The 13,818-nt window shown below is 47.4% G+C and overlaps 1 protein-coding gene across 2 annotated transcripts in view; it reads left to right on the top strand.

The window, feature by feature from the left end:
- Positions 1-13,818, top strand: part of LOC135259884 (PDZ domain-containing RING finger protein 4-like) — a 135,309-nt gene that overhangs the window by 73,558 nt on the left and 47,933 nt on the right. Inside the window, exon 1 of one of the 2 annotated variants that reach the window (XM_064344778.1) lies at positions 3,699-4,144. The exons of the other annotated variant lie outside the window; for it this stretch is intronic. Within the exon in view, the coding sequence (XP_064200848.1) occupies positions 4,076-4,144 (69 nt within the window). The 5' untranslated portion in view covers positions 3,699-4,075. Of the gene's footprint in view, positions 1-3,698; positions 4,145-13,818 lie in introns of those variants that run through there. 2 annotated transcript variants of the gene reach the window in all.

Raw genomic sequence — 13,818 nt, 5'->3', positions numbered from 1 at the left:
AGAGAGGGGCGTGTGGCGTTGTCTTGGCAGCGGAGTGGAATCATCACTCAACGACCTGCCCCCCGCCCCCCAGCCCCCAGCCCCCACTCACCCCCACCCACCCCCGTCTGAATTTCACACCTCACTGGAGGTGCGGAGGAGCTGGCCGGAGGTGTGCTCAGGTACCCCTTTAGCGGAAATCGAATTTGGGGGCCGCAATCTGGAAAAAGAGTTGCGTGGGTTTTTTTTTTTTCCCCTCCCCTCTCTGTGGCACACGTTACGAGACCCCATTAGCTGAGAGTGAAAACTGAGGCCTTTCCCTCCTCTGACAGGCAAAGGTCAGAGCTGTGAAAAGGTGAATTTTGGACACTCGTTATTGTGTTGAAGAGACAGAAACGTCACGGGTGCCATCGCAGAGAGACATTCTACATCATTCCAGCGATCTCATTAATCTGTAGCTTGGGTACATAGAATTATCCTTTTGGAAATGTATTCAAAAAAGGTATGCTAAAGGTCAAAGTAGGATAATAAATACAGAATAAAAACACTGGCTCAGAAAATATTGAAAAGAAATGAAAATTAAATATGTGTTTCTTTTATCTGTAAGTTTTACAGTTTTCTTTGTTGAGAATTTGTAGAATAAACAGTAATGAAAATAAAAGTTTCTAAAAATCTTGATATTTGGCCATTTCAGGTCTTTCCTGTTGTGTCAGTTACAGCTGCATTGTTTTCTCTGCAGTGGACTCTGGGGTATTCCCCTTTGTGACAACCCCCTCATAAAGAGCGCTACATGAAGTAGCGTTTGATTGGTCAATGGGATCGATTGATTGACGCCCCATTTAAGCGTGCCGGGTCACAAACTCCGGGCCAAATTGCGACCGATGCCACCTGGTCCGGCGGTTGATGAGCACTAAAAGAGGAGGTCATCAGCGTATCCATGGAGAAGTCGCCGTCACCCCCCCGCTCCCCACCCCCGGGTCACTGACCGCTGCGCTCCCCCACATGGGACCCCGCACTACTGAACGCTCATTTACAGTGCGTTCCTCCGTCTGCCCGCCACAAGCCTCTCATGTGACTCTACGCTGACAGGCCTGACTCAACTGGACCCGAATAAGGGGAGAACATTTGGACCGGAGTATGAAAGACAGAGAGGGGTAGAGAGAGAGAGAGAGAGAGAGACAGAGTCACAGAGAGAAATCGTGGAGGCAGAAATGGAGAGATGGAGGGAGACAGTGACAGAGGGAGAGAGAGATATGGAGAGAAAATGAGCGAGCGATGAAGGGAGACAGTGACAGAGAGCGAGAGTGGAGTAAGAGAGAGAGAGATGGAGGGAAACAGTGACAAAGAGGGAGAGAGAACGAGCGAAAGATGGAGGGAGACCGTGACAGAGAGTGAGAATGAGAATAAGAGAGAGAGAGATGGAGGGAAACAGTGACAGAGAGGGAGAGAGAGTGAGAGAGATGGAGGGAGACAGTGACAGAGAGGGAGAGATAATGAGTGAGAGATGGAGGGAGACAGTGAACTTTTCCTTCCCCTTTGTTTTTGTTATAAAATATTACACACCTGTACCCGTTGTATTAAATTCTTAATACAAATTAAACCATTAATTTCTCATTAAAATCAAAAACCCTGAAACCATTCTTTCCTTTCCACCATTTCCAGATATCACCCTGATTAAAACAATAACTTATAAAGCCCATCATTGTCCACAATGGAAACTGCATCATTAACACAATTTTCTGAGATATGCAGAGAGACAGAGAGAGATTGGAGAGGCAGAAAGAAAGAGGGAAGAAACAAAGAAAGAGACACAGGGAGAGAAAAGATGGCAGAAATGGAGGGGATGAGAAGGGAAAGAAAGAGAAGATGGGAAGAGGGAAAGAGAGGAGAGAGGGAGGGCTGCATTGCCTAATGCGGTGATGCTACGATGGCTCCCACCTAGTTTGGAGCGACAGACCGTGGGATGACTGGGGTGGATGTCGGGGGCGAGGGGTTAGGGGCTAATCCCCAATGTGGGTCATTTTTGGCCAGTTTAGTTTTGATTCAGTGCATCTCGGCCACGCCCACACTTCAGGTACTGCTCTACACCAGTCCTTGAGTGGGGTGGGGGTGGCGGGTGTATTTTGTTCTAATAGGGGAGTGCAATAGCGACCCACCCTCAGCCTGCCTCCACAACAAGACCCTTGTAAAAACCCTTTGATCTAAAATTGACAATTTAGCGGGATGACGTTCGTTTGATTGGGCATTGCCAGGCAACGGGAAGCGTAACTTCGGCCCGCTCGGCTCCTCGAAGGCCGGGGGTACTATTAGCGGTAACAATGCCGCCGGCTGTACGCTAGGCAGCAGTTTGACTCAACTCCGGACCGTTGGGAGAAATAAAAGCCAGGAAAATGGGATGACTGTCCTACTCCCATTACACCCCCACCGCCCACCCACCACCTACACACACACACAGGCAGCCTAGGTGGCCAGCTGGTGGCTGGTCATCTACTCTTAACTAGTTTTTTTTTTTCATGTCTGCTAGGGGTGCCGTTAGCCGGGGAAGTCGATTTGTTAACAATTAATGCTCGTTAGTGTCGTTTCTCCTCGCACAAAGGGGTCCGTTGTCTCGCATCTCCTAAAGCTGCTATTATCCTGGGGACGTCTGCTTTTGAGAGAAGCCTGTGTGTTCCTGTCATTTGTTTTCAATGCGGGCTTGTTCTTCTTATCAATTTGAAGAAACCATTATTTAGCATTATGAAAATGTCTTTAGAATTTCTGTTTGTTTTGTTAGCATTTCACAGCGGTTGACACTTAGCACTCTCTTAACATTGCTGGCACATGTATGTATCTGACAGTTGTTCCAGCATTAGGAAATGCTGAGGAAATCCTGTATGCTACCTGACATGTTTTGATGTGCGAATAAGAGCAGTAATGTCAAAAAAGAACAAAAGAACAGTGCTAATTGCCACAAACCAATCCTTTAACACATCAGACCACATAGATCTTTCTCTCTCTCTCTAACACACACACACGCACACTCACAGAATCACATCATAGCAATGACTTATATAAATTTCCCCTGGTTCTTAGTAAATGATTCGATTCATGACTCAGTTAGCAATATTAATGTCTTCTCTATATCTTCTCTATATATGAACAGATATTCATCATAATGATGAGATAAATATAGATTTAATTTCCAAATAAACAATGTCTCTTTGGTACTCTCTGTTACATGCATGTACATAAAATCTTCTTTTTTTTTTTACCCAGATTTAGCATATACGGTACGTGCCCAATATGTAATAACACCAATATAATACAACCTACAGAAGTTGCAGTAAAAGTCAGCCAGATATTAACAAAGAATGTAGATGAATCTGCAAAAAGGTAGCAGTACGTGGACACGGGCGCGAGTGGAGTCATCTGTCTGTTCTGGAGCGAGAAACTGAGGCAGCGTCTAACACAAAGGAGATCATTGTCTGGCTGAGGCAGTCCCTTAATGAGCCAGCTCCGAGCTGCTGGGAATCTCAAGTCAACTCCCGCTCGCCCAGGCCCCGCCCCCTTCACACCTCCCCTCATGAATAATCAAGCGGGCAGCCTGATTATTATTTATGAGCGTGGGATCTAGTGTAGTCATGTGCGCTGGGATTCGAGGAAGGGGAGGGCAGGGGAGGGGAGGGGAGAGAGGAGGAGAGAGAGGAGAGAGGAGAGTACGGGGGAGAGAGTTACCGCGAGCAGCAGTCAGAGCTCTGGCGCGTGTCAGAGTGAGAGGGAGTAGAGAGAGGAGCCGCCGCAGCCTTACCGCCGTTACCGCCGCCGCCGCCACCGCCGCTGCCTTCCCGCTGACAGCACGCACACGCGCACGCAGGCACGCCGAGACGGACCCTGCAGCCGCTGCGCGAGGCGCTGCCCAGACCACGCGTGCGTGTGTGTGTGTGTGCGCGCGTGTCTGAGTGTGTGTGTGTGTGAGTGTGTGTGTGTGTGTGTGTGCGTGCGTGTGATAGAGAGAGAGAGAGAAGGAACCGATGAGACACGGTGAGCCGGTTCGGAGGGAGCTCCCCCTGTCTGTTCCACCGCCGTTCTGCTTCCGGGGACTTTACACGCGACTATCATGGGCTGCAATCTGTGCACTTTACAGAAGAGAGAGGAGCACTACAAACTGCTGTACGAGATCGCACAGGTAAGAGCAGAGGGAGTACTGTTTACTGTTACCGGGGGTGTATGCATGTGTGTGTGTGTGTGTGTGTGTGTGTGTGTGTGTGTGTGTGCGTGTGTGTGTGTGTGTGTGTGTGTGCATATGTGTGTGTGTGTGTGTGTGTGTGTGTGTATGTATGTGTGTGTGCATGTGTGTGTGTGTGTGTGTGTGTGTGTGTGTGCACTGAGAGATTTCCTGCTGGATTTTGAGGTCTAAAGAGAGAGGCTTTCTGGTTTACCTGGCAAGAGGATTTGAGGAGAATCTGAGATAGGAAAAGAAAAAAACAGGTCATTTTCACCAGGGTACAGGATGTGAGATTCTGTGCGGTTTCAGCCAAACGCGGCTGTACTTTCAGCAAGTATAATGCAGTCTCAGGCCAAGCGCAGTTGTCATTTCTAGCCGGGTGCAGGATTTCGAGAGTAGACTTAAAGTGGTCGTGTCCATCTGGGCAGAGGATCTGAGAGTGGTTTTGGTGGAAGAGGAGAGGTTGTTTTTGCCAGGCTGAAGAGACGCGAGATTACTTTCTGCAGACTTCGGGGCTGCTGTGTCTGTAAAATTCCGGCTTTTTCATTCTGAGAGTGGATTGCCAGCTACATTCTTGCTAGAAAAATGTTCCTCTTGCTGTTTTCTATTTTTTTTCTCTCTCTCTCTCCCTCTCTCTCTCTAACTCTTACTTTTTCAGTGTGTAGTATGTCAGCATTAATACCCCTCTACCCGTTTATTGTTCTTAAAGTATGAAATTCTGTATTTCTGGTCAGTGGCTGTCAACTGACATTAAATGACATATGTCTTGAACCACAGTTAGCTGGATAGTTATCGCTTGTGAAAATAAGACATCCAGTTGCATTTTCATTTTAAGTTGTATCTTATTCATGGTTTCTTTATCAGAGCTGTTAACAGGAATAAAGATGCTTTATGAGAGTTCACCATCAGTGGTTCCCAACACTGTTCCTGGAGATCTACCGTTCTGTTACTTGGTTTTCACTCCAGCCCTGACAAGGCACACGTCATTCAACGGCTAGAGATCGCTAAGCAGCTAATTAGTAGAATCAGGTGTGTCAAATTGGGAAAACTTACAGGACGGTAGATCTCTGGTAACAGGGTTGGGAACCACAGGTTCATCCTGTGCTGATGTATGTATCATCTTCATTTAACCAGAAAGGCTAACTGAGGTTCAAATATTTACTGCCGATACTTTATTTTCTGTTAAGACAGGAGCAGGAGTTTACTTTGTCAACAAATTCAGGCAATACGATCCCAATAAAAACGGAATCACCACGTCACGGTGATGCCGACTTAGTTTCCCGGCTACAGCTGCTGGACGTGACCACGTGCGGCGCGACTTTGCGCACGATTTTCACCCCCCGGCGACGCTTCCCAACAGTTTGTGAGTTTCCGCTTGTGTCAGCAGCGGGGCGGCGTGGGATAGATCAGTCCTCCGAGCGTGCCCTGTGTGGTCTTACACGCTCAGCGACCGCGGCGAGCGAGCGACCGCCGCCGCCGCCAGAGCGCCCCGGTGAGCTCCCTCGCTACGCGGCGGGCTAATTAGCGTCCGCGCTCTCCCCGCGCATGCCGAGAGAGGCAGCCTTAATGAACATTTTCACGCTAATGTGATCACAGCCTCATTAGCTATTTTATAAAACGATTCTGCGCATTAATTAGATGTAAAATGTCTCCTTAAAAAAAAAAAAAAAAAAAAACGCGCGGGAGAGGAAAGGGAAGATTGACGGCCATGATTGCTACTAGGGGCAATGGGCTCTCGCGGTTCGGAAAGATACGAAACCCGAACAGCAGGTACCATCCGAGAGAGGAATTTAGGGCTAGGATACCCCCGCCCTCCGAAGATGACTCACTCGCGCGAAACGTTATCTCACGTTCGGTCACCTCACCTCGTTCCTCCCTCTTTTGAGCGAATGTCGGGTTTTGGGTCGGAGTCACTCTACAACAGATCCCTTACTTTACGACAATAGAAGGCGACACGTGGAAGCAGTGGAGAGGATTTAAACACACTGAGTTGCGCCGCGTTTAAATATTCCGCTCCGGCGGCGACAGAAGGGGCGCGCGTTCGCCTCCTGTTTCCCGGAGAGTGGGAACGACGCGCCCTGGAGTCCGCCGCGCGGGCGCTCCAGCCCTCCGGCGCCGCTCGTCTCGTTTCGGGCCCGGCGCGTTGAGAGGCCGGAGAGGTGAAGGCGTTCTCCGCACCGTGCTCCGTGACGGGTCTGCTGAATTTCCCTCTCGACCCTCGTGGTCTCCCGGGGCCTGCAGTGCAGTGTAATAGATCGGGAACTGTGCTTGGAACTCAAGAGGTTGTGGGTTTGCTGTGTGTGCTTTTAGATGTATCATTTTTTCATTTAAAATGTTTTAATGGGTTTTGGAGGGGGGGTAGAGAGAGATGGAGAGAGGCAGATGGAAAGATATACAGTCATTTAGGGCCACAAACATCCCTGGGCCACACAATTCCAGTTTATTTTATCTTATTTTTTATTTATTTTTTTGGGGGGGGAGGCATATTTTAATTGTTCAGTATTCACCCCCAACATCCATGTTTTGGGCCACAGAAACCCTAGGGCTGGCTTTGATATAAAGCATGTGAGATGTAGATTAGGAGAGGGAAAGATAAAGAGATAGATGGGGATGGAGAGGCAGATTAAGGTCTGATAAAACAGAAGATGCTCCAGGTTCTGGCAGTTGGAAGTTTGTCTGTCTGAATAGCCGGGAGAGGAATGGAGAAGCTTTAAATGGAGAAGCTCGCTGACTGAATAGCGGACAGTACTGTGCATTACAGAGGAGGGACTCATTATGGCATTAGCACACAGATAATATTGCTCTCATTTTCATGGCTCAGCAGATGAAGGTGTGTAATAATTTAGCACAAAAACTAATCTAACCAAAGAGGAAGCAAAAGTCTCTCTCTCTATCTGTCTCTCTTTTTCTCTCCCTCTGTCCAGATCCTCTTCAGCTAGCTAGGCCCTTTCTCTGTCTTTCCTCCCTTTTTCTCCCTTTCTCATCCTCTTAATGCTCAGGGTTGGGGAACCGTAATGTTAATGTTGTGTGCTTCCCGGATTGTTCTTGTTCTCTAAGATTAGGGTTTGTTTAATCTCTAGACTGATGCCCATCTCTGTTCACTGTACTTTACTAGGCCTTTGAGTTTTTTGTCACTGCTTTAAAGCTTATACCATGTCAACTGGGCTGCTCACCACACACACACACACACACACACACACACACACACACAGACAGGCACACATGCACGCACAGGCACACACACACACACACACACACTCACCTCTAATTTTGACACAGTTCCTGGCTGTCTGACACCCAATCCAAACATATACACACAGTGTTGACCTCTAATTTTGACACAGTTCCTGACTGACACACACAATCCAAACATATACACAGTGCTCACACACACACACAGGCACACACACACACACACACAATTCACACACATACACAAGGACACGCACACACTCACCTCTAATTTTGACACAGTTCCTGGCTGTCTGACCCCGGAGGTTGCTGGGAAAGATTTATGACGGCGGTGTTATTGTTTGTTTTCACCGCAGTGTCCGGAGCCGGAACATTCTCCCCTTTTGTTAAACGGCGGATTGTCTCGTCCGTTCTCCCAAGGCTCCGAAAACACAGCATCTCTCTGGCCTCGGGCTGCTTTAATGAGTTTCATCCTTTTAGTCAGTTTCTGTGCCCTGCCTGTGTTTAACCTTTCTGCGCTCCTCTGTTGCTGGAGGAAGGAAGTGGGTATGAGACCCGTGAGAATAGAGCAGTGACCCCGCTGATCCTGTCAGATTCCCCCGCACTGTAGCAGGCAGAGCGAAAAACAAACACGGAAGCCTCGTCTTGAAGGTCTCGAGTTAAAACTTTACTTATTACTCCGTTTTATACGATGTCTTGAGACAAAATGATTGTAAGACAGTTTTTAGTGATTTATTCATTTATTTTTAACAGAACTTTTAACTTCCAAACACACCACGTGGTGTCTTGTTCCCTGAGCAGTCGGTCGAGAGGTATTCAGTATTTGAGGCTAATTACAGTGCCAGTTTACCAGCATGGCATTTTAAATTAGGAATAATTAGATGTCGCTTGTGTGTAATGTGATTTAAATCTGATTATTTTTCCTCAGATTCACTTAGTGTTTGAGTACTAAGGCTATTGGTGAACGTGGGATATCATGGTCTCTCTCACCTTTGACTGAGGTCAGGCACCAGCAAAAAGAACAGAGCCCCTATTACCTGCAGTTCCACTCTGTCACCACTAGGCGACCCCAGGAGCCTGGAGTGGGGCTGATTTTGAATGACCACAGTTTGACTCAGCTGCTGAATCCCAGGTGGTGTCTCCCCCTAGTATTCAAATCCCTTTTATTGGCATTCCTCATTTTCCCATTAGTTTTCCCGAATTGCCATCCCGATCCCAATATTCCGAGCGGCGGCCCGTTCCCGGCGCCCCGGTTTCCGGGGGAAACGGACCGTGAGCCAGCGGAGTCACGGACGGGCGGCGGAAGATGCCGCGCGCTTCCTCCGTTCGACTCCGCGGGTTTCGGGGAAATGAGCGAGTTTGCAGATAGGCCAACTGGGTGCCGTTTCCCCCCCCAGCTGATAATTGACTGATAAATAAAAAATGGAGAGCGTTTGTATTGGCTGGTGCTCCCGCGTCCACGCCACACTTCGGCAAACAGGCAGCGGAGGGGCGTGCGGTCCTGCGTCTGATGCCCCCCTGCCCCAGACAGCTGGGATTACAAATTGGTTGTTTCAAAACGAGCTCCTTCAGTGGTCTTCTGTTTAAAGCATAAGGGACTGTTATTTGTTATTTGCCGAGTACGTTTCTGACATTCTGTCTGTTGTTTCTGCGTGCGATGACCCTTACAATCTGCTGTTTGTGATATTTATGTGCTTAATGGGCTGTATTTATGGGAAGGTCTGGTGTTTGTTTGCTTTTACCCCACGCTTCCTGGTTTTGTGCTTGATTGAGGTGTTCCTTGTCACTTTCAGCATCTGTGCTGTAAACAAACTCGTATTTTAAAAAGGCTTCACATAAACACACAGGGGTGTTATTAGAAATTTCCTCAGACCTACATTCAACGCAGACACTTTTTTTATGACATGCATGGAATATGTTTTGGCAGCTTGAACACTGTACTATGCTGAAGGTGTTTGGTAATAGAAAGCTGAGGGGGATTGAGTGGGGGTAAGCACTGATTCCTGTCAGTTTGGTTCCGCTGAATGCAGCTCTGCTGACGGAAACCGGCTAAATATGTGATCCTTTTCTGGAAACTGGCACCCAATCACATTGCTGAATGTGTGATCTGTTTCTAGAAACTGGCACCCAATCACAGTGCTGAATGTGTGATCTGTTACTAGAAACTGGCATCTAATCACAGCGCTGAATGTGTGATCTGATGTGGGGAAACTGGCACCCAATCACAGTGCTGAATGTGTGATCTGTTGTGGGGAAACTGGCACCCAATCACAGTGCTGAATGTGTGATCTGTGTGACAGTGTGAACAAGAGGCTTCTGAAGATCAGTGAAGGTCCTGAAGGATCAGACAGGGCAGAGCAGAGTAGTCTGGCCCTCGAATACTGACTGTCACATGCACAGCCCCAACCAATCAGCAGCATCAACACTGAGAGGGAACCCCAAATACGTGGAATTGTGTGTGCATGTGCATGAGAGAATGTGTGTGTGAGAGAGTGTGTATGTGTTTGTTTGTGTGTGTGAAAGGGAAATTGGGATGTGACACAAAGGATGTGGCTGTATTGTGCGTATGTGTTTGTGTGTGCGTGTGCATGTGTGTGTTTCTACATGTGTATACACACAGTATGCCTGTGAAGTGTTTGGTGGAATGTGTGTTTGTACACGTGTGTGTGTGTTTGTGTGCGAGTGTTGTGTAGCGTGCGTACGTGCGGGGGGGGCAGGCTCAGAGAGAGGCGGCTGTTGAGCCCCAGTCTTCCTGGATCAGTCCCCGTCGCCGTCCCCACCGCCTCCCTCCTGTTAGCCACAAGCACTCTCATCCATCTTCCACCCCCATTACACTTGTGTGAATGATGGTCCTCAGCTCTTAAACCTGAGAGAGGAGAACAAAGGGAGGGGGAAAAAAGAAAAATATGCTGCCTGATTGATCCGGTGTCCACCCCGGAGATTACCTTGAGATATAATACTGGCTTTGGAATCATTTCTGAAATGGAATGACAGCATATTTACTGTCCGGACTGTTCCGTCTGGAGGATTCTGCTCATAATGTCGCTCGGCCCCTTGGTTTTAATCAGGTCGGAGATCTGTCAGTGTCCTCCCCCTGGAAAAAAAGCGTCGCGTCCCCTTTGTTCCGGTCTCACCTGGGAAATGAGGGGATTTTCAACTGTGCGGAAAACCCGTATGAAATTTTAGAAATGACTTGGTCTGTTTATTTCTCCCCCCTTATCGGTTAAAAGGGGGGAAAAAAAGAAATAACTGATATTTTGCTCACTCAAGTCTGACATCATACATTGATTACTGATGACAGGTCATTGCTTATTGGACGCTGGAATGTGGCTATGGCTGTCATTTTTTCTAATGTCATTTTTTACGGTGTGCATTACAATGCGTATAAATCCGCACAGCCTGTACACAATGCTTACATTATAAATGCCAGTGTAGGTATTCAAATTCAACCCATACCTAGGAATTCACATGTACATCTGAATATACAGCATGTTTTAGGTAAGTTCATGTCCATTTCCCATTGAAGGCATTGTGTACTGTGTGTGACAGTTAGCATACTTTAGCTTTGGCGCTAGCTGACTTTTGCCGGGATGGAAAAATGTGAAAAAATAACTGATGATGATGATCTTTTTGTTCTAAACTTTTTTTTGCGGAAATGGTCGATTTCTCATGAAATTACCATTAATCTAGAGGAATTTTACTGCCGTCCAAAAGGGTCACCGCGTTTGAAATAATAATTTTTTTCGCGCCGCTCTGCTAGCTGGTGTTATTGTCTTCAGGAGCAATAACACAGGGCTGCGTTTCCTCCAGTAGGTTTTACGGCGGGTGTTTAATCCCTGGACTGTGAGTTCACTCCTGACGGCGGCCGATGCGCCACCGCTGAGTTTTATCAGTCCGTCCCACTAAACCTGAGGATTTAACGCAGAATTGATGAATTGACCTTTTCCTCTTCTCCTTTTAAAAAAAAAAAAAAAAAACCCCCTGATAAGGGTACGACTGACCTTTTCAAGCACGTACCAATCCCCTCTGCACCTGAACCGGAGAGGGGAGGCTGTTCAAAATGAGTTTTATTGCAACCTCTGTCTCTGCAAATGTTATTTCTATTTATAAAAGACATGCCACAAGAGCAGAAATGTGCTTCATAAAAATCTATCTTTACAGACACATGATGCCGTTATTATATAATACTGTACATGGTCTCAGGGAAACTATCCTATTATATTTTTGTTGCATGAAGGCGTTATATTTATATATATATATGTCTGTGTGTATGTGTGTGTGTGTGTTTGTGTGTGTCTGTACATATGCGTAGATATGTATATTAATAGTCATACATTTTAGCTGATCAGTTTCTATGAAAGCTGAGCTAATGTGTCTGGTTTGATTATGGGGTTACATCAGAAAATTGGATGACATCATCGTGACATTGACATGACATCATTTTTTAAGAGCATGAGCAACATCTACGAGTCTGATTGTCAGTCCTTTGTTCCATGCATTTTTCACTATCTGATTTGGTTAACGGTTATTCAAATGAAACCACATTGGTCTGAAATGGCACCCATAGTACTGTACATGGATAGGGACTGTCAAAATTTCAGGAATTCATTTCCTGTGTGCATTAAAATGGAGACTAATTTTTTAAAAAGTTCCACAATTAAGTAAAACAATTATGCGGCAGGCAATCACGTACGCAATCAGACGTGTAAACCCTAACTGCCGGCAGTTTCTGATTAGCCACGTTCACCTACGGCACACAGAGCCCTCGTTCACACTTCGTTATTTCGAAAAAAGAAGGAATCTTCCGGTCCAATTAAATGTTTTTTTTTTCTTTTTTTTCCACCACCGAAAGAGTACCACCTTTTTTCTTTATGTAACGGCCTCCGTGTCCCGATTGGGTGAATGACCCGCGTCTGGCACGATCAGCAGGGGGGGGGGTCTCGTGAGCGCGTGTGATCTGGGGTCAGCGCTAGCCCGAGGCGCAGTTGTCCCGTCGTCTGTTCCGGATAATTCTCTTGATTGTTTGCATTAGTAATGGGCGGGGAGGGGTCTTCGGCGTGAAAAGCCGGCTGGTAATGGCGAAATCGAAAGGCAGCGTGCGTTTGTCATCCTCATCGATTAAAACCGTGCGCGCTGTGCGCGTTGCTCCTTTGTGCGAAGCCTTTCTCGAATCGTCTTACTGTTCATTATTTTTCTTGTTGCTATGACGGCATGTAAGGAGCAGTCTGAAAACGTGCGTGAGATGTGCTTTTCTTCATCCACTCTGCTGTTATTTCTGTATTTCTGTTCTTCTGCTCAGCTGCAGAACTCTCTGTGAAGCGACTGAACGTCCTCACACGGCTCTTGTCACGTGATTTGTGTGTGTGTGCGGAACCCTTTTCGGCAAAAGGAAACACCTGTCCTCTTGGGCGGGGCTGTTTACCTGCTGCTTGCACTCGTCTGTACGGGTATTCTCTCAGGTGTGTTTCCTGGTTAGGAAAGCAGGCCGTGATAAGTGTCTTTATTCATGGGCACTGATAAGAAGATAGGAGGAAGGAGACCCGTGCGCGTCAGGCAGCGTGTGACAAATCTCCCCCCTTATCTGTGCTATTGGATTACCCTGCGTGCAGTTACTCACCGGCCTCCCCCCGAAGATATCTGCCTTCTGTATGGGAGCTGACATTTTGAAAAATAAGGCGCATGTCAGAATGGGGCTGGCCGTTTGATCCCCTACTGATAGAGGAGGTTACAAAGCCACCGGGTCCTCTCCTGAAGCACTCTACCATGCCATACGCACACAAAAACACACGCATACACACACAGACACACACATACACACATACGCACACACACATACACGCATACACGCACACACACACACACACACACACATACGCACACAAACACACACGCATACACGCACACACACACAGACACACACACACACATACGCACACACAGACACACACACACACATACACACACATACACAGGCACACCCACACACTCTCTCACACACACACACACACACACACACACACACGCACACTTTTATACCACACACACGGATGTGCACGCACATACACGCAGACACACACGAACATAAATACACATGCACCCAAGCACCCACAGGTATTATTATCTTTCATAGCCAACGCGACATACAGCATATGAATGCACACATTTTTCAGTATACACAGATACACACACACACATGCACAAAGGCACAGACACACACACACACACACACAGATCCCCATTGTATCATAGGGCTTGAAAAGGTGTGCCCAGTGAATTAAGTCAGGGGTTGTGTGTAGTGTTGGGGGGGGTTGGGTTGGTTGCCATGGGCAGGGGGGGGTGGGAGGGGAGGATGAGTGATTCTGGGAAAGGAACCATAGATGGCGGGACAGCAGAGGGAGCACAAAAGGGGAGGGAGGGAGGGCTAAGACAGGCGCACAATGTGT

Source organism: Anguilla rostrata, chromosome 7 (assembly GCF_018555375.3).
Source record: "Anguilla rostrata isolate EN2019 chromosome 7, ASM1855537v3, whole genome shotgun sequence".
Taxonomy (NCBI): domain Eukaryota; kingdom Metazoa; phylum Chordata; class Actinopteri; order Anguilliformes; family Anguillidae; genus Anguilla; species Anguilla rostrata.
Note: the sequence above shows the minus strand (reverse complement) of the source record. Positions and strands in the feature narration are given on the sequence as shown.